Here is a 22450-nt window from a genome sequence, read left to right on the forward strand (position 1 = left end):
TTAGACCTTAAGTGACTTGTTCAAATTCACAGCATTTATAAGTAGCAAAACCAGAATTTGGATCTTTTAAAATGTCTTTTAAAATTTATGTCTATATCTCACTTCTCTACCAAATAATACTTTCATAAACATATGTGAAAGTGAAGCAAATTCCTACAGTGTCCATATTCAACATTACTATATATTTTCAGTGCATCTCATCTCTGGAAAGAGGTGGAATTGAATCTTCCTGCTTTTGTCTTTTGGGGCCAGAGAAAAAGTGTCTAGTTACTTTTTTTGCATGACAGCAGAAAAATTTAAAATGTGATCATATCCCGCTTAAATTTACTTTTCTTTCGGTTAATCTTTTGAAATTTCTTTTATCAGTCTTAATTTGTCAGAGTTTCAAGTCCATTAATCTCCTTCCTCACCATCTGGTGGACATTTGTAAGTAAAACACATTTATTAGGCTCATACTGTGTGTATACTGGAGTAAATGAGTTATTCATGAAGAACTACCTCTGGCATGAGGGTTTGCTGAATCCCTTTCAGGGCTTCATCCACCTTTGGTGTTCAACTCTCATGCTTCTTTTATCTGTGGCTCCAAAAAGCTATAACATGTACAATTGTCTTACCTGGGTAAAATTGTCTTAGCAGATAGGTTAAAACTGATTGAATAATCAATAGGCCTCAGATCAACTGGTAAATAAGGAGGATGCCTACCCCAACTATGTGAAGACTTCCTATGGAAGAAGAGGTGGATTAGAACAAGTTGTTCCAATGGCCAGGAAAACAGATGGTCAGTGGGTGCTTAGAGCTTGGTCATACAACAAAAGATGCCAAGATCATCTGCTGTATCCTGAATTATCACCAGTATTCTTAACTTTCATCTTGCCATTGAATTTCAGTACTCACGAAGAGAGAGTAAAGCTACTGATTTTGATCAACTCTGCTTCACTTAAATTCAATTCACATGTCAAGACATTATCATCTTGTGATGTCATTGAGCCTCCTTAAAAACAAAAGATGCACAATAAGAAGCATTGTCCTAAACTTTGGCATTAGTCTCATGGAAAGGAGCATATATCCTGGTATTTATTTTATATTTATGTACATTTTAATGTTCAAATATGTACAAAATTTACATATTTGATATAATGGAAGTTCCTTGGAAGCGGAGACTAGTTCATTTTTATGTTGTTTTGCATCCACAATGATAAGCACAATGCTTAGAATATTGTAGATAATTAATAAATTCTTATTTTTTGATAAGATTTCCTGTCTTGAACTTATGCTGTTTATTTTTATGAACTCAGATATGTATTATGTTATTATATTTAATCCAGTGTTCCAGACTATAAAACTTTTATGCCAATTTCACTATACACTTATTTTGATGAGCTTAACATAACTTAAAAATATAGTAAGCATAGTTTCAATGATTTCAGCCAAGTCAGTGATAAAATTTTTGGAGTTAGGGCTTCAGGATACTCATTAGGAACCTGCTTTTAGGTTAGCATCAGCCCATCATTAATCACTGACATTTGAGTGTGATCAATTGAAACATTTTCAAGTACATCAAAAATATACTATCATCCAAAGGCCCCATTTCCAAAATATATAGAGAACTGACTCTATAAGAAATCAATCCATTCTCCCAATGATAAATGGTCAAAGTATATGAACAATTTTAAGATGACGAAATTGTTTCTACCCATTTGTTCAAAATCATTATTGATCAGAGAAATGAAATTTAAGACAACTATTTAAAATACTACTATACTCCTCTCAGATTGGCTAAGATGACAGGAAAAGATACTGATGAATGTTGGGGGGGGTGTGGGGACACTGGGACACTGATACATTGTTGGTGGAACTGTGAATGGATCCATCCATTCTGGAGAGCAATTTGGAACTATGCTCAAAAAGTTGTCAAACTGTGCATACCCTTTGTTCCTGCAGTGCTACTACTGGGCTTGTATCCCAAAGAGATCTTAAAGAAGGGAAAGGGACCTATATGTGCAAAAATGTTTGTGGCAGCCTTCTTTATGATAGCTTTAAACTGGAAACTGAGTGGATGCCCATCAATTGGAGAATGGCTGAATAAATTGTGGCATATGAATGTTATGGAATATTATTGTTCTGTAAGAAATGACCAGTAGGATGAATACAGAGAGGCTTGGAGAGACTTACATGAACTGATGCCAAGTGAAATGAGCAGAACAAGGAGATCATTATATACTTCAACAACAATACTATATGAGGATCAATTCTGATGGAAGTGGCTCTCTTCAACAATGAGAGGATCCAAATCAATTCCAATTAATCATTAATGTACAGCTACACCCAGCAAAAGAACACTGGGAAATGAGTGTGGACCACAACATAGCATCTACACTCTTTCTGTTATTGTTTATTTGCATTTTTGTTTTTCTTCCCAGGTTATTTTTATCTTCTTTCTAAATACAATTTTTCTTGTGTAGCAAGACAACTATTTAAATATGTATACATATATTGTATTTAACATATACTTTAACATATTTAACATGTATGGGACTACCTGCCATCTGGGAGAGGGGGTGGAGGGGAGGAGGGAAAAAGTTGGAACAGAAATTTTTGCAAGGGTCAGTGTTGAAAAATTACCCATGCATATGTTTTGTCAATAAAAAGCTATTAATAAGAAACTCCTCAAAAATTTGCTGACAATGTTTTTCTCATATACCTGCTTCAAATAGTTATAGCTGCTAGCTTTTGTTTGTGATAAAGCTTTAATTTTTTTTAAACTTTAATTTTTGATATAATAACCCTTTTGTCTTCTGTGATCAGCTCTGCACCATTTCATTGGTTTATCTTGCAAAACTTTCTTTTTATTATTTTCTCATATTCTTAATGCCATTGGAATATTTGTGCTTATCTATGGAAATCAAAATAAAATTGATGTTGAAAAAGAAAATCACAAAAGACAAAAAAAAAATTACTATCATCAGTGTGCTAGACTTAGAGTTTGTAAAATCTGAGTTCAAATCCAGCTAGAGACACTCTCCAGCTGTATAACCCTGAGTAAGTTACATAGACTCAATCAGTCACAATTTTATCATGGAAAAATATATTACCCATTTCCCAGGATTATTGTGGAGACAGAGTATAAAAATATTTGTAAAAGAGTTTGTGAACATGACAGCATAATATAAATACCAGCAATTAATAAGATGTTGCTATTAATATGTTAATATGAATATCTATTAATGATAATAATCTAAATTTTATCCATTTTATCCACAAGAATATCATGAGAAACTTGATCAATTGTATTAATAAAATCAAAATATGCTATATCTACAGCATTCCTTTTATCAAGAATCTCAATAAATCTATTTAAAAAAGAAATTGCTTTAGTTACTGTCACATCTATTTTTAAAAATTAACCCAGATTGCCTTTTTAGCAATTGTTACTTTCTTTTAAGGTGCTTCTCAAAACATATAATTGAGAACATAATTTTAAATGACTTAGGAAAAATGAAAAAAATTCATAAGAATGATATAAAAGTTTAAATAAGATTATCTTTGATAAGTAAAGAACCTGGGGGTATTTGGAATATTAATGTAATATATTTAAAAGTTAATTTATTTTTATGCCTGCATTTAAATTGCTGGTATATCATATATTATCAGAATATATAGAATTAGAAATTATAGAATTATAAGATAGAATGGACAACAAAAGTCATCTATTCCAATCCCTTTTTAGAGATGAGGCTATCAGGGCCCAGCTAAGGATATGAGGAAATTTAGAGGTATTTTACTCCAATTTTTGTTTTCAGTCTCTGCTGACTACAAATACGCTCAGGTATTTCTTGTCATTCAACAACAAAAACACAATAGTAACTAAAAGCCTTGCTTTTAACATTTCCATTCCTTCAAAATATGTCTTTCCTTTGTCATTCTTTCATTTCATTTTTAAACTTCAAGAAAGAACAATCTAAATCTGTTTTCTCCATTTACTGAAATTTGAATTCCTTCCATAATGCTTTGTTGAAACTATTTTCATTGAAGTCACACGATTGCTTTTCAATCTAGTGAATTTTAAAGAAAATCTAAGAATCCTTCTTTTACCTCTTCTGTGTTATCTAACACTATTGACTGGCCCTAGTTTGATACAATTTCCCACCTTGGTTTCTGTGTTTCTGCTTTTACTTGGTTCCCTTCCTAGAGTCCTTATTGATTCATCACCATTCTCAAAATTCCTTAATTTATTTTTATTCTAAGACTCTATCCTTAACCTGCTTCTTTTTCTCTCTTTTAGTTTCCCCCTTGGCAAACTTTTCTAATGACTTCATTATTTCCTCTTGTCAAATGACTGCCAAATCCATCAATGATGTTACTTTCAATCAATGAAAAGACTTTTCTCAAGCAGTTACTATTTATTGTAAATACTTAGATAGGCCTCAGGCCCAGGACAAAGACAAAAGATGAAAATATTTACTGCCTGTTGGGAGCTTAAAACACTAAAAAGAGTATATAATAATATATAATTAGTAATAATAACTAAAAATAATAATAGACTAGCATTTATATGGAGCTTTAAGAATTTATAAAGCTCTTTAGATGTTATCTAATTTGATTCCTGCCACAACTTTGGGAAGAAGGTGTTACCATTATCCTTATTTTACAGTTGAAAAATCTTGCTGGTACATTCATAGAGTTACTAATTATCTGAGAATGGAATTGAAATAATCTTGATTCCAGAGTCAGCATTCTATTTACTACATCATTTTCCACTTTCTACCTAATCTATAAACTTTCCTGACTCGGCTACTCATTATCCATATGAAATTATATAAATAATTACATGTTTTTGAATGTCAGTTCATTATAAAATAATGGATTTAGATATGTCCAAGATTATTTGTTTCTCTAAATCTTATGATCTTATATGATACAGGGTGGAAAATTGAATTAATAATATTTTCCCCAAAACTTGTCTTTCTTATTAATTTACCTGTTTCTATTAATGACATTTCCATTGGACTAGTCATTGAGTCTTGTAATCATAAATTTTGTTCTATTTTTTTAAACAAAAATTTTATTTGTATTTATTTAATTAGTTATTTGGTTTCCACATTGGCTAAACTTCAGCCTATATCTTCTCCCCCAGAGATCCATCTAACATGACAAATATTTTTCTTTTATTATTTATTATTATCATTAAAGCATTTTATTTGCAAAGCATATGCATGAGTAATTTTTCCAACATTGACCCTTGCATAGCCTTTTGTTCCAAAATTTCCCCTCCTTCCCCACACCCTCTCTCCTAGCTGGCAGGTGGTCCAATATATATTAAATATGTTGAAATACATGCCAGATCCAATATATGTATGCATATTCATACAGTTATCTTGTATGACAAATATTTTTCACAAAGAAGAAAAATCAGTATAACAAAAATATTGACAACATATAATATAGTTAGCATACTAAAACCTCAATTTTATGAAAGATGGATAAAAGTTATTTTCTCATATTTCTTTTTTAAGAGTCATGCTTGCACTTTGTAATTTTGAAACATTCCTTTTCTATTGTTTTATCATTTTTCTTTTCATTCATATCATTATAATCATTATATATGTTATATTCTTGATTTTGATTTCTTCATCTTGCAGAAGTATATGTAAATCTTTTGTTAATTTTCTGTAAAGGGCTGAAACTCTTGAGCTGATGCACTGAGGTTGGACAACCAAGCACTTAAGGCTACTTACCAATTGGACAATACTCTATTAGCATATGCTTGGAAAATGTCCCTTTCCACTATTCTGTGCTGGCTCAACAATTGGTGTATACCGAGAATTGTATGAGGGACTAGGGGGTAGAGTAAGACTAGCCAGAGTCACTTTTGGGCGGGAGAGGAAGAAGAGAGATAATGGAGATTCTGTGTTCATCCAATTCACTTCTACCCCTAAAGACCAAGAATAAAGACCAAGAACTTTTGCTTATCCTGACTCCAGCTGATTGTAAGGCATCCAGGGTGCTAACTTGGTCTTCACAATTTTCTGTATTACTCATGTTCATAATTTTTCACAGTGCAGTATATTCCATTTTATTTATACATCACATTTTATCTGTCCCCTAATCAATAGGCATCTACTTTGTTTTCACTTCTTTGCTAGCATCAAAGTGTTACCATAAATATTTAGGTGTATTTGAAACCCTTAAAATTTTTTTTAAAAATTAATGACATCTTTGATATATATATGCCTAATAGTATAATAGTAGTATCTCTGGAATAGAGGTTATGGCTATTTTAGTCACTTTATTTACATAATTGAAATTGATTTTCAGAATTGTTATAATAATTTATAGCTTTACCAACAATACATTAGTATTCAGATTCATTTTAGAGTCCTCTCACCTATTCATTAAATGTTTTATAAATCCTATCCTAATCCTATCTTTCATAATTACTTCCTTTTCCCCATCCATATGATTACTTGGTCTGATTATGCTGTTCTAGTTTCAACAACCTTCAGAGGTTTACTATTGCTTCAAAGATTAAAAAAGAAAAGAATGAAAAAATTCCTTCTGAGTGTATCTAAGGCTCTCCAAAGTGTGAGATTAGCTGAACTTTCCAATCTTTGTTTTTTCTTCTTGCAAATTTTGTCCAAATAAATTATATCAATACCATTTTTTCCCTCCTGACCACTGATTTCTGTTTTTTGAAATTATCATTTTTTTTTTAATCTTCATTCTTTCAGCCTTCTTTGCTCTCCCAAATGGGTAAAAGAGAACTTTTTCACTTCAAATTTTCTTAGGTTGCTCCAATCTTTTCTTTACACTATCATGTTCTACCTTGTATCATGCTTTTTTTTTTTTACATGTATATATCTATATTGTGTATGTTTATACACATACACATGTTTATACATGTGTGTCTATATATGGGTTTATATATATATATATATATATATAAATATACTTGTGTGTGTATACACACATGCTATTTTTTAATCATTTGAGTTGTGCTTGACTCTTCATGACTCCATATGGGGTTTTCTTGGTAAAGATGCTGGAGTGGTTTACTATTTCCTTCTACAGTTGCGGAAACTGAGACAATCAGAGACAAGTGACTTGCCCAGGATCACATAGAAAGTAAATTTATGAGTTTGGATTTGAACTCAGGTTTTCCTGATTCCAGACCCAGTGCTCTATCCACTGAACCCCCTCTGAGTAAAGCTGGCCCACAAACTGGAACTGGTCCATCTTTTCTTACTTCCTCCCTTCCTTCCTTTACTTCCTTTTTCCCTTCCTTCCTTCTTCCCTTCTTATCTCCCCCCCTCTCTCACTTCCCTCCTCCTTGCCTTTCTTCCTCCTTTCCTCTACCTTCTCTTCCTCCCTCTTTCTTTCCCTCCTTCTTCCTTCCCCCTTTCCCTGCTTCCTTCCCTTCTTTCCTCCTTCCTTCCCTCCTTCCCTCCATCTCTTCTTCTGTTCACATAGGGTGTCATACCCATACCTACAGATGTTCTGAAAAGTCCCCCCCCCCTCTTCTTTTGGATCTTTGAACTGTCCCAAGACATGTTGGATTTGCTAGCTAGATTTCTTTCTTAAGGACTAGTCCTGAAACCAAAACCAATCTGATTCTAATTGGTCACCAATAGTTTGCAGACCAAACTCCATTTGACTATTATTTGAGTCTTGATTGACTAGAATAGAACATAAATAGCAGTCATTTCTGCTTTGGCCAGAAACTCTGAGAACCTTCCTCTCCCAAATTTATTGATTTATTTATTTGATTTTTTTTTTTTTTGACTAGATGCAAGAGGAAATTATTTGCCTCAATTACTACCTAGCTTTGATTACTGAATGGATGCAGCCATAATTGTGATTAGCATGTTTGAAAAATTGAATTGCAATAGTTTAAAGCAATATATTCAGGTACATTGTAGACTCTAACCCTTCAGAAGTAATATTGTAGTTCAGACACATTACTTTATCAGATTTCTTCTTTCTCCAGTGTCATTGCTTCTGCTTCTGTCATTATTATCATTTTAAATGTTATACTAAATTATTTTTACTTTTTTTATAGCTTGGTCCCTGGAGTGGCTTTGGCACACTGACAGAGTTGCCTGAACCTAAGATTGGTTCAAATTTGTATTCTCTTGTCATGGAAGATGATTGTGAACTTCTTAAAATCAATGCAAAGGAGTATGCCAGGGTTAAAGAGGTATGGTGAGCATATTCCCTGGTATAAAATATTTATATATAAAATAGAAAGTATAATAACATTATAGATTACTTATGTTACATATCATATTATACAATATATCATATATTATCTTATATATACATATATATATATATATCTATGTGTTTGTACATTTAAATCATACATAGGTATATATAAGATTTCCATTTAGAAATATATACTTATATATAATATATTGTATATAATACAAGATTGAATGATGTAATATAATATACACTATATCATAATAATCACTAATCATAATAAGGTATACATTATCTCATTCTTATTAAAATATAATGTAATGTATATTATTTTGTATGTATACATGTAAAAAAATAATAATATTTTTATTTTTATGTATTTATAGATATTGTTATAAAATTGCACATATACAACTGAATGAATTAAATATCATACGATATATATCTTATTATTTGATATATATTATCCCATTATATTATATAATTTAATTTATAATATATGGTATATTATTATATTAACATGCCATACATTATAATATTTTATATAGGAACATATAGAATGGAAATATATATTTTTGTTTTCTATCCACATACACATATGTATATATGTACATACATTTATGCATGTGTTTACATATTACATTCATAGATATATACTTATGCACTTGTATCCTTATGATCACCTTTGTTTACTATGTTAAAGAGACTTATTCTTTCCCTGTCATAGTACAGTCAGATCTAATGGAGTACACTTTTATTTTGGTCAATTCAAATGCAATAAACATTTATTAAATGCCTTTATGCAACAGGATGTAATGAGAAGAATCATTATTGTAAACAGTGTGGGGTGTTGTTAGCAGCATATTTGTTTGAGACTTGAGGTCTCCTCAGATTTCATATTGTAATCATTAAAATTCAGATTTCAGTAGGATATGAGGTTTTATGATTCATCTCTGCAGAGGAAAACAGTATTAATGACTTCCTCCAAAGCACAAAAAAGTATTGAGGATTATGTTACTACATTGACAATTATAAACAAAGAAATATATATTCCCCTTTCAAGGGCTTAGGTTTTTGCTAAATTTTAACCTCAAAGAAACCACAATCTAATCTGGGGAAAAGTAGAGGACTAGTGGAAAGTTGCTTTTTAACCAAGTTATGACTGACAATACTCTGTTATGCTATTTATTTTCCTGCTACCCTCAAGACTTTCCAGAATTTTAAAAATAATATCTTAACCTGTTGAATAAGGGTTACACAGATGGTAAAATATGATCCTATCTTCTCTACCCCATGAACTTCCTAGAGGACATATAGTCCATACAAGGTGTGGACTTCTATTCATCTGCTAATATTGCCTTGAAGAATGTGAAAAGCGAACTTTGGATTAAGAAGAAATTACTTGTTAGATATATTGTGATTTTCTGCTGTGAACTTTTAAGTGGACTCCTGGAAAGTAAAATGCCCTGGAAACTACCTACCCCACTCTCATAATAATCTCAAAGATAGTATTTCCATTGTTTTGATTGTATTTATTGTAATTTTTTTTTATATGAGAGTTTTCATTTGTTGTGGGACAAGTATAATAATAATATAAGCTTATTTGGTGCCTTCTTCATATTGATCCGAAGGAACTGACAGTGCAAATGTTTCCTCTATTTTACAGAAGGGAAAGCAAGTCTAGGAACAGTAAGTAAATTAAATATAGCTATTGAAAACATAACTTGAACCCTCATCTCCTGATTATAAATTCATTCTTCTTTTTTCATCATATGAAGTTTTCATTACAAGGTTTAAGAAATAGGGAAAGAAACAAGCATTTATTAAGCATCTATTATATGCTGAGAATTATGCTAAGCTCTTTATCGTTGGTATCTCATTTAATTCTTGTAGTAACTCTACAAAGTAGATACTATTACTATCCCTATTTTCATTTAAAGAAATTGAGGCAGACAGTAGGAAGTGATTTACTCAGAGTCTCACAGCTAGTAAATCTTTGAAGTTGGATTTCAACCTAGGGCTTCCTGGCTTTATATTATCATACTGACATATTATTAGCACTTGACAATATATGTCAAATAATAGTGCTATATAAATCCTTATTACTATTCCTTCCCTCTCGTGCCATTTTTGTACCTGTTAACAGAAGGATAATCCTATCTCTTTTAGACCCTGAAGACACATGCTGCCTTAAATAACTTCTTCCTTCTTTCCTTTATTCTTTTTACCATATCCTGGTACAACAGAATCCTTCCAATATGGAATATACACTATTGTCTTCCTAATTAGTGATATCCTATTCCCATGATGTAACCTGAGTTACTCATCTCATTGCTTCAAATCTCTCCTTATTGCACTCTATCCTCCGTTCAGCTGTCAAATTTATTTTCCTAAAACACAAATCTGCATGTCACATTCTATCTCCCCTCCCTCCATTCACTCAAATCCAGTGCCTCCTATTATCCCTGTAACTATATATGCATATATACATGTGCATGCTATATACACATAGATACATGTGTATGCATATGTACATATGTATGTGCACATCCATATACACATATATTATACTTTTATATTATATATAATCTGTACATAAACATTTATATATAATGTATAATTATTATATAATATATAACAAATTATATGTATATTATATTACATATTATAAAAGAAACTATATATGTGTGTGTATATGTAATATATGTATACATATATAATTTGTACATAAACATTTATATATAATGTATATAATTTATATATATAATATATAACAAATTATATATATATTATATAGTTATGTTACATATTATAAAAGAAACCATATATGTGTGTGTATATATAATATATATATAGGAGAGAGAGAGAGAGAGAGAGAGAGTGTGTGTGTGTGTGTATGAGAGTGTAAGAATGTGAGTGAGTTTCTTTTATAATCTGGCCTTTCTTGTTTTCTTAAACATTGCATCTCCATGTACTTTGCAGTCCAGGGATACTGGCCTGGCCTCTCTGCTATTCTTTGTACACAATACTCCATTTACTGATTCCTTTCATTTTCATGGTTGTCTCTCATGTGTGAGGAACATCTTCCTGGAACCCAGAACTCTTATCTCCCTCACCCCACTTCACCTCCATTTCCCCTCATCTCCACTTCTTGGCTCTTTTGACTTCTTTCAGACTTCAGCTAAGGTCTCACCTTTCTGTAAGAATACTTTTCTTGTCCTCTTAAATCTTAGTGTCTTTCCTCTAAGATTGTCTCCAGTTTAGACTGATTATATCTTATTTTTGCATCACTATTTGCATGTGGTCTCCTTTATGATATGCTAATAAGCTTCTTGAGAGTGATGTTTGCTTTTTGCCTTTTTTTTATTGGTATTCCCACCATATTCCCTGACATATTATATATGCTACTTAATAATGCTACTCAACTGACTCTTTCTAACCCTTTTTTTTTTTCATAATTTATTTATTTAATAGCCTTTTATTTACAGGTTATATGCATGGGTAACTTTACAGCATTAACAATTGCCACCTCTTGTTCCAATTTTTCACCTCTTACCCCCCCCCCCCCCCTCCCCCAGATGGCAGGATGACCAATAGATGTTAAATATATTAAAATATAAATTAGATACACAATAAGTATACATGACCAAACCGTTATTTTGCTGTACAAAAAGAATCAGACTCTGAAATATTGTACAATTAGCTTGTGAAGGAAATCAAAAATGCAGGTGTGCATAAATATAGGGATTGGGAATTCAATGTAATGGTTTTTAGTCATCTCCCAGAGTTCTTTCTCTGGGCGTAGCTGGTTCAGTTCATTACTGATCCATTGGAAATGATTTGGTTGATCTCGTTGCTGAGGATGGCCAGGTCCATCAGAACTGGTCATCATATAGTATTGTTGTTGAAGTATATAATGATCTCCTGGTCCTGCTCGTTTCACTCAGCATCAGTTCGTATAAGTCTCTCTAGGCCTTTCTGAAATCATCCTGTTGGTCATTTCTTACAGAACAATAATATTCCATAATATTCCTATACCACAATTTATTCAGCCATTCTCCAACTGATGGGCATCCACTCAGTTTCCAGCTTCTAGCCACTACAAAAAGGGCTGCCACAAACATTCATGCACATACAGGTCCCTTTCCCTTCTTTATGATCTCTTTGGGATATAAGCCCAGTAGTAACATTGCTGGATCAAAGGGTATGCACAGTTTGATAACTTTTTGAGCATAGTTCCAAACTACTCTCCAGAAGGGTTGGATTCGTTCACAACTCCACCAACAATGCATCAATGTCCCAGTTTTCCCGCATCCCCTCCAATAATCATCATTATTTTTTCCTGTCATCTTAGCCAATCTGACAGGTGTGTACTGGTATCTCTAAGCCTTTTTTAAAAAACCAAGTGACTCTAGTGGAGGAAAAAAACCCCTAATATCTAGATCTATAATAGAAATTTATAAGTTAGAGCTCTCTTTGTTGAATGTCACAAACAAATGATATTTTTTCTTTTGAATTGCCTCTCTCCACTTTACTTAAATAGACAAATGAATGAATAAATGAATACAGATTCTGGAATAGCATGGTCTCTGCTTTTCAGAAATTAATATAATTAAAGAGACTTCCCACAAATACACATGCACAAGTTTGCACAAAGATAATTATCAAGGAAACATATATTCAGTGTCAAATATAGAAACAAAAAATAATAGCATTTTATAATTGGAGAAAATAACATGAAATAAGGTAATCAGGGACGGTTCTATGAAGTTAGGATTTAGGTTTGACTTTAAAAAAGCTTTTAAGGAGATGTGTGTGTATAGGATGATCAACAGCAAGCATTTAAGAGAGCCAGAAGAGTAGGAGCAAAAAGATAGGCGATGGGAATGATCAAATATTCACTGACTTCTTATAGATCATCATGAGAAAAATGAAAGGTAATTTGTATAGAAACCATAGCATCATCATATTACTAATTTAGAATTTGAGAGTGTCTAACCAAATCACTTAATTTAACAGATGAAGAAATTAAATTTCAGAGTAATTAGAGCAATTATCCTTGGTCATACAGTCAGTAGGTAGAAGAACTGATGTGGGAGTCTAGATAATTTGATTATTTCCTTTACATCATGCTGAATGATTAGTTTTCAATAATAAGTCACAGATTTCCTAGGATACTCCTGATTTTATGATGACAAAATATACTTACTAGTAATAGTCTTATAAAAAGAACGGCTATCCATACAAAACTTTGGTGGTTCAGGTAAGAATATAGAACAGTGGATTATAGAGAAGGTTGTATTCAGATTATGGAGATTTTTAGAGACAATTAAGAGCCATTAAAACTTTTGGATAAAGAAGTAGCATGAAAGCAATCTTAAACAAAACAAAACAAAACAATCCTGTTATTGTAGCATTTCCAATGCATTGTTCAGGAATATAAGGAGCAGAGCAGCAAGGACCCTTCCTCTCCATTTATACTGAAACTGCACTTGTCAAAATCCTTGTTCTCTTCTACCTTTCTTATTGACTCTGATTTTGGGTACTACTTTTTCTAAACCAGAGCTTCTCCAGCCTTTTCAATGCCCCCTTTTTACCTGAGCAATTTTATGACCCTTTCTTGAACCTGAACTGAGGTGTTTCTGGAAATATCCATATGGTTAGAACCAAAAGTTCATTGAAATCATACAATGCAACATTGGCAAGTCCTGCCAGAAATACCTTGGATTCATTACTTATTTGATTTTGAATTAGTGTTGTGCTGGGCATTGTGTTCAGAAACATTTTATTCCAAAAATTTTTGCAACCCCCACATTAAGTTATGCAAACCCAATTGGGATTGTGACCCACAGTTTTAGAAGTTTTGCTCTATGGATGGAGTCAGGATGGTGAAGAGTAGATAGGGCTTTGGCTGAGTTCATCCTGCCTTCCCTCAGAATCAATACTAGATTAAGCCTCTGAATTGATTTTGGAGTAAAAGAACCCACAGATATTTGGAGTGTAATAATGTTTCAGCATAAAATATCTTGGAAGGAATTCAGGAAAGTTCTGACTCGACTGATCAGGGAGTAATGTGACCTACCACAGGCACAGCATGTAGAGGTCTGGCATGGAGAGCTCTGACCATAGGAGCTACTATGGAGAAAGGGAAGAAGAGAATACATGTCCAGAAATGACAAAAAATGAGACCTCAAAGGGAGATATGAACTGCTCTCTACCTCAAAAGACTCTCTTGGAAGAGTTCCAAAAATATCTTAAAAGAAAGGTTCTTCTAACTTGTCTAGGTAGAAAAAAATGAGAGCTTTGTAAGAGAGTTTGAAAAAGGAATCACAGAAATTGACTGAAGAAACTAACTCCTTAAAATACATTTGTTGAAATAGAAAAAATTACTGAAAAAAGCAACTTCTTAAAAAAGAGATTTGACAAAATGGAAAAAAAAAGAAAAGAACTTCTGGAAAAATATAATTGGTGAAAGGGGAAAAAATCCACTGAACAAAACAACTCATTTAAAAATACAGTTGACCAAATGCAAAAGGAGATTAAAAAAAGCTAATAAGAAAATAATTCGCTAAAAATTTGAATAGTACAAATGGAAGTGCATGACTCAATGATACATCGAGAATTAGTCAAACAAAACCAAAAAAAATGAAAAAAAATAGAAGAAAATGTAGAATAATCTCATTGGAAAAACAACTGATCTGGAAAATAGATCCAGGAGAGGCAATCTAAAAATCATTGAAGTACCTGAAAGCCACAATGAAAAAAACGAGCCTGGAGAACATCTTGCAAGAAATCATCAAAGAAAACTTTCCAGTTATCCTACAACCAGAGGGGCAAAATAGTCACTGAAAGAATCCACAATCATCTCCTGAGAGAGACCTCCCCCCGAAAGGAAAACTTCAAGGAATATTGTAGAAAAATTCCAAAATTATCAGATCAAGGAGAAAATACTCCAAGCAGCCAGAAGGAGACAATTCAAATATTAAGGAGTCATAATCAGAATTACCTAAGACCTAGTAGCTTCTACTTTCAAGGACTGAAGTGCCTAGAATATGGGAACTTGGACGGAAACCAAGAATCAACTATCCAACAAAAGTAAGCATTACCTTTCAGAGAAAAAAGATGGAAATTCAATGAAACAGAAATTGGGGTAAAAAAAATGATTGTGCTGGGAGAAGAGGAAAGGGGAGGTAAAATGAGATAAAATACATCAGAGGAAGTGGAATAAAAGACCTATTACTGTTTAGAGAAATAAGAGAGAAGGAAGGGCATTGTTTGTTATTTAGAAGAAACACACTTGAAGCAGAGAGATACATACGGAATAAAGGTAAAAGGTTGGAGCAGAATCTATTATGCTTTAGCTGAAGTGAAAAAAAATAAACAGAACTAGTAATTCTGATCTCAGATCAAGAAAAAACAAAAATACATCTAATTAAAAGATATAAGGAGGGGAACTATATCTAGCTAAAGGATATCATAGATAATAAAGTAATGTCAAGAGTAAATATATTTGCACCAAGTGGTATAGTATCTAAATTTCTAGAGGAAAAGTTACCTGAGTTGCAAGAAGAAATAGACTGCAAAACTATACTAGTGGGTGATCTCAACCTCCTTCTATCAGAACTAGATAAATCTAACCATAAAATAAATAAGAAAGGAATTAAGGAGGTGAATCACATTTTAGAAAAGTTGGATATAATAGACCTTGTGAAGTAATTGAATGGTGTTAGAAAGGAGTATATTTTTTCCTCTGCAATTTATTGCACCTTCACAGAAATTGACATGTATTAAAACATTAAACGGTCACAAAATGCAGAAAGGCAGAAATAATAAAGCATCCTTTTCAAATTCTGTTCAATTAAAAAATGTAATCAAGGGCCAGTGAAAATAGACCAAAAATTAATTGGAAACTATATAATCTAATCTTGAAGAATGAATGGGTGAAAAAACAAATAATAAAAACAATGAATAATTTCATCTAAGAGAATGACAATAAGGAGACAACATACCAAAAGTTATGCAGCCAAAGCAGATCTTAGGGGAAATTTTATACCCCTTGATGTTTACAAGAATAAGATGAAGAGAAGAGAACTGGAACCATTCCCAGTAAGATCAGGAGTGAAACAAGGTTGCTCACTATCGCCATTACTATTCAATATTGTATAAGAAATAGTAGCTTTGGCAATAAGAGAAGAAAAAGAGATGAAAGGAATTAGAGTAGGTAATGAAAAAACTAAATAAAGATGACAATACTACCTAAATTAATCTATTTTTTAGTGCTATACCAATAAAATTCCCAAGAAACTATTTTACTGACCTATTTACTGAAAATAAGAAAAAAAAATTCATCTGGAAGAAAAAATGGTCAAAATGCCCATCAACTGGAGATTGGCTGAATAAATTATATTATATGAATGTTATGGAATATTTTTGTTCTGTAAGAAATGACCAGCAGGAGGATTTCAGAGAGGCTTGGAGTGACTTACATAAATTTATGCTAAGTGAAATAAGCAGAACCAGGAGATCACTATACATGGCAACCACAAGATTATACAATGATCAGCTCTTATGGATGTGGCTTTCTTCAAAATGATATGATTGAAACAAGTTCCAATTATACAGTAATAAAGAGAATCAGCTGTACTCAGAGAGAGAACTATGGGAAATGAATGTGAAACACAACATAGCACATCTACTCTTTCTGTTGTTTGCTTTCATTCTTGTTTTCCTTCTCAGATTTTTTTTCTTGTATAGCAAGATAATTGTATAAATATGTATACATATATTGGATTTAACATATACTTTAACATATTTAACATGTATTGGACTACCTACCATTTAGAGGAGGGAATGGGAGGAAGGAGGGGAAAAGCTGAAACAGAAGGTTTTGGGTCAGTGTCAAAAAATTTATCTAAAATATCAGCAAGCATTTATAAAGGGTATAAAATGCACCATATACAATAACATCAGTGGTGAAACAAGCTTGCCCACTATCACCATTACTACTTATTATTGTATTATAAAGGTTAGTTTTGCCAGTAAGAGGAAAAAAGTGATTAAAGAAATTAGAATAGGTAATGAGGAAACCAAGTTATTACTCTTTACAGATGATATGACGGTATACTTAGAGAATCCTAGAGAATCAACTAAACAACTACTAGAAAAAATTCACTTTAGCAAAGTTGCTGAAACCAAAATAAATCCACATAAATCATCAGTTTGTTCATATATTAACCACAAAGTCTAATAGCAAAAGATACAAAGAGAAATTCCATTTAAAATAGCTGTTGATAACATAAAATATTTTGGAGTCTATCTGTCAAGGCAAAGTAAGGAACTATATTAATACAATTACAAAATACTTTCCACACAAATAGAGTCAGATCTAATCAATTGGAAAAATATCAAGTGCTCATGACATTACTGCTTAAATTAATTTATTTAATTAATGCCACACTAAACAAATTCCCAAGAAATTATTTTACAGATCTAGAAAAAACAATAACAAAGTTCACCAGGAAGAATAAAAGGTCAATAATTTCAAGGTAATTAATGAAAAATGCAAATGAAGATGTACCAGATCTAAAACTATATTATAATGCTGTGGTCATCCAAACCATTTGGTACTGGCTAAGAAATAGAATTGCTGATCAGTGGAACAGGTTAGATTCACAGGACAAAAAGTCAATGACTATAGTAATCTAGTGTTTGACAAACTCAAAGACCCCAGATTTTGGGATAAGAACTTACTATTTGACAAAAACTGCTGGGAAAATTAGAAATTAGTATGGCAGAAACTAGGCATTGACCCACACCTAACATCATATACCAAGATAAAATTGAAATGGATTCATGATATAGACAAAGAGTGATATTATAAATAAATTAGAAGAACATAGGCAAACTTATTAAATGCTTACCATATGCTAGGCATTGTGCTTATTATACCATAACCTCTTAACTCTATGTCTACATCCAGAACATATTTGAGTAAGTAAAGATGGTTGTTTAGTTGTTTATATTTGCATATACTGTCTTCTTAACTAGATTTCAAAGGTCTATGACCATTATAAGTTCCTTAATATAAAGAAGGAGAGATCATTTCTTTTTTCCTATCATCTACACCATGTAACACAGAGCTTCCTGCTCAGTTAGCATTTCTTGAATGCTGAATGAATGAATGGAATTGTAGAATTAAGTCAACAGAAGATAACTTCTGCTTAGGAGGTAGGGATATTTACCTGAAGAACATGAAGAATTCTCTGGTGAGTGGATCAGAAGCATGGTGTGATTTGAACATTGAAATTATTAATCCTGAAACTTAAATCTACTTCTCAGGAAAAATATTTTCATTTTCAGAATGGCAGCTTTTTATTTCAGAGTATGGTTCTTTCAGTTTTGAGCTTAGGAAGACTTACTTTTGCATTTAATATGATAGAATGATGTAATTATTGAAAAAAAAACAATGATACTGTCTTCAAATGATTACAAAAAGAAATGTCACATAAAAGTATTTGCAGACTTATGAAAAGTGAGAAAAGAGGGAAACAATAATAAGAATGTCTGTTTAAAATTCTTAAAAGGTATCAGAAAGTTCAACTCTCTTTTGTCATAAAAGTAATGCTTTTACAATAAATGTCATTTATTTAGTGTGTGCTTAATTCTAGTGAATTCCAACCAGGTAGACTGTTTTTATGTTCTTTGCCACCCTTCATGTTTGTGGTACATTCTTTTTGTCTGTTTTCTTCTTACTGGTCTTTTTTTAACCTGGTGATAAATATTGTGAACATTCATTTTCTTTCAGGAACAAGCTAAAACAGAAAAACTTGTAAGGGAAGAGTTAATCCATAAGTGCCCCTATTATCGAAATTGGCCTAAGCTTTCTGTAGATGAGTTAACTGTCCACATTAAATGGAAGCGGTACCCTCCAGGACATGGTAAGTTCTATCCTTTTAATTTATTCATTACCATTCCAAGATATAGGTTTTAAAAAATAACAGATTTCCTACCACACACACACATACATGTACACACACACATATATAAAATTAAAAATTCTGGTTATATTATTATAACATTTATTAATAATAATTACATTATTATTACATTATTATTCATTATCTAGTTATATATTCATATTTTCAGATAATTTGAGAAATTTGCTATCTAACACTACCTAACACTACTAAGTTCTCTTTAGATACATACTCTTCACAAAATTAAAAAAACAAAGGAAAACAAAGCAAGCAAACTCAAAGATCAGGAAAAACATACAATTTTATGTTGGCATAAAAATATATATATAGGCATTCCTACGTATGTATGTAAGACCGACTTAGACATGGATAGCCATTTAATAGATAGAGCACCTAGCTATTAATTTCTAATGTGGCTCGTTAAACCATGTTTTCTCTTGAGACTCTTTGGAAGATGGCACTAATCTGTATGCCTTATCTGTCCTTCACTTGATTCTGCCAGTAGTTACTTTCTGCTTTCATTAGATATCATGAGTTTTCATTCAGTCTCCTATCTAGTACCCAGTATAGATCACTATTTCTGAAACTCTTTGTAATTCAAAGTAGATTTTTTTGTGCAACTTCCTTTGACCACTCTATAATGCTTGTGCCTCAGTTACAGATATTTTCCAAAGGTTTTTTGCGTTTTCTAGTCCTCTCTCTTTTTAGCTCTCCTTTACCCATTTATTATAATCTTGGCAAATGGAAACCACTCCAGAATTCTCTCTTGCATTACAGGTACCTTAAGTTTATCTCATGGAACATATTACCAGTCATTTCTAATGCCTGGTCCTTTTGGGGCTAATGGGATATGGCTATACAGACCATGTAGGGATATTTCCCTCAATCTGTTGACTAAAAGCATAGAACTGGATGGATGGGTATGATGAGCACAGCATTCCAATTCCAAGGACTAACCTTAATTATACAAGAAAGAGACAATTATACAGTGTTCTCGATAAGACTTTCAAAATTCCATTTTACATATGGGTTAAGTGAGATAAGACGACATTAAGTGATATCCATTTCTGATTTAATCCTCATATTATTTTCTATTTGCTTAAATATCTGCATGCATTATGCTTCTAGTTGAATGTAAATACCTTGAATCCAGACTATAACCTTTTTTTGAATTATCTGTTTCTTAGCATACATTGCCACATACATAGTAACTAATTCAACATATTTATTGAATTTAATTGGAGATGAGAAACAGATTTGATTAAAAATAATTGTTTATTATCCCACTTAATGCTGTGCATGAGAGAAATACAAAATGCATTTATCAGATTTAAAGTTATATGTGGCCATACTCAGTAGCATTAAATAATGCAGGATGTTAAAAGAATGTCAACTAAATTCCATATGTTATTTGAAACAATCTCTCAGTAATCTCTTTATTCCTCTCCATTTGATTTATGTAATTACTAGGATGACTTGACAGAGACAATAATTTAGAAAGACTTACATTAGCTCTTAGAAACACATGATTATATAAAGTATTGTTATTTTTGTCAGAAGATAAAATTCTACTCAAGTTTTAACTGAGATACTTAATTGAGTATTCATGAAATATTTGACCTAATGTAGCATATTTCTATTTACTGTTTATGATATTATGTGAAAAATGTAATGGAATTATGTTGTGAAATGGGGCAAATTCACTTTTGTGAAGGCAAAGTGATTATTAATAATAAATGGAACTTCACTCTGTAAATCAGAAAATGTTGGTTAGTAGATTTAGCTTTTCTAAGGTCTCCCTGTTTTGTGGCTAAAGTATCAGATTGTTATAACAAGTTCCATTCCAAATCTGTCAAATAAAGTTTTATTTGAGAGTCAGTGTAACAGTAGGAAGACAAGAACAGAGGAATGGAATTTTGGAAATCTGAGTTATTTCAGATATATAATGTCTGTATGGAAAGAAATCGAATTCCAGAATGTGTTTCTGCGCATATTTTCCATAGGCCCTTGCAAATTTTGTTTGTATGTTTTCACTTTAGCTGTATCTTGTTCCTTTCTCCTCGCCTAGATAATATAAATATTTGATTATATAATACCACCCAGCAGTTCCTGACTAATCTATTAGTAGACACATAGTTTGCAAACTCAAAGGAGGAAAAACAAAACACAAGTTATATGTCCACTAAATTAATAGAATTCATATCAGACGATACACATCCTTTAATCACTCAGATCTACTTAACTATATGATTAGGGCAATTTGCTAGCCCTTTGAGTCTATGTTACTCACTTATAAAATGAAAAAAATATTTCCTACTTGATGTATCTTACAGAATGATTATGAAGTACAAGTGAGATAAGCATGAAAATGTTTTGGAACTATGGAAACACTTTATGGATTTAAAGTAGAATGATGTTAATGGTCTGCCAAGAGGATCTAGTGATGTTCCATATTACTTGGCATAAATCAAGATCTTTTTAAATTGTATTAAATTAAAATTTAAGAATCTGTAGAAGGAAGTTTTAAAACATTTGATTATTGATAGTGATTGTTAAATATTCACCTATCTGAAATAATAATATTATTGCTGAAAGAATATATTATTAGACACATTTATAAAAATGTTAAAAATTTTAACTGACTAAAATCTATTTTATCTCTTTTTTGCTTTCACAATTCTAAGAAAAAAGAGAAAAGAAAGACCTTTTTAAAGGAATATGCATAGTACAGCAAAAAAAATTTCTCTATGTTCCATGGTTTGTACACATACACACATTTATATATCTATCTGTATATATTTATATATATATATAATATACTTACATACAATTTACATACATGTTTATATCTGTATATGTTTATGTGTACAGATATGTATAAAGTCCACTGGAATATCTTTGTATTCATTATAGGTCTGAGTCTTTCAAGGTTGTTTGTCTTTATAATGTTTTTACCATCTACATTGTTTTCCTGGTTCAATTCTATTCATTCTACATGATTTGTGTGATATTTTCAGGTTTCTCTGAAACCAGCTCTTTCATCATTTCTTATGGCACAACAGTATTCCATTAAATTCATTTGCCATTTTCTTTGTTCAGCCTATTCACAGTTGATGGATATTGTTTACTTTGTTGTCAATTGCTACCACAAGAAAACTACTACAAATATTTTTGTACATGAGGATACTTTCCCTCTCTTTGTTTTGGAATATAGATACATATGGTATTACCTGGCCAAAAGGTAAGCTATTTATTAATTTGGGGGAATAATATAA

At 31.7% G+C, this 22450-nt stretch overlaps 1 protein-coding gene across 2 annotated transcripts in view; it reads left to right on the forward strand.

The window, feature by feature from the left end:
• CNBD1 (cyclic nucleotide binding domain containing 1) overlaps positions 1 to 22450 on the forward strand; it is a 541331-nt gene that overhangs the window by 360164 nt on the left and 158717 nt on the right. For both annotated transcript variants that reach the window (XR_004231043.1, XM_031946954.1), the window contains exons 7-8: positions 8057 to 8194; positions 19004 to 19136. Coding sequence is in view for 1 of the 2 variants with exons in the window: in XM_031946954.1 (XP_031802814.1) it covers positions 8057 to 8194; positions 19004 to 19136 (271 nt within the window). In the remaining variant the exon portion in view is untranslated. The remainder of the gene's footprint in view (positions 1 to 8056; positions 8195 to 19003; positions 19137 to 22450) is intronic.

The sequence above is a fragment of the Sarcophilus harrisii genome, chromosome 1 (genome assembly GCF_902635505.1).
Source record: "Sarcophilus harrisii chromosome 1, mSarHar1.11, whole genome shotgun sequence".
Classification (NCBI taxonomy): Eukaryota; Metazoa; Chordata; class Mammalia; order Dasyuromorphia; family Dasyuridae; genus Sarcophilus; species Sarcophilus harrisii.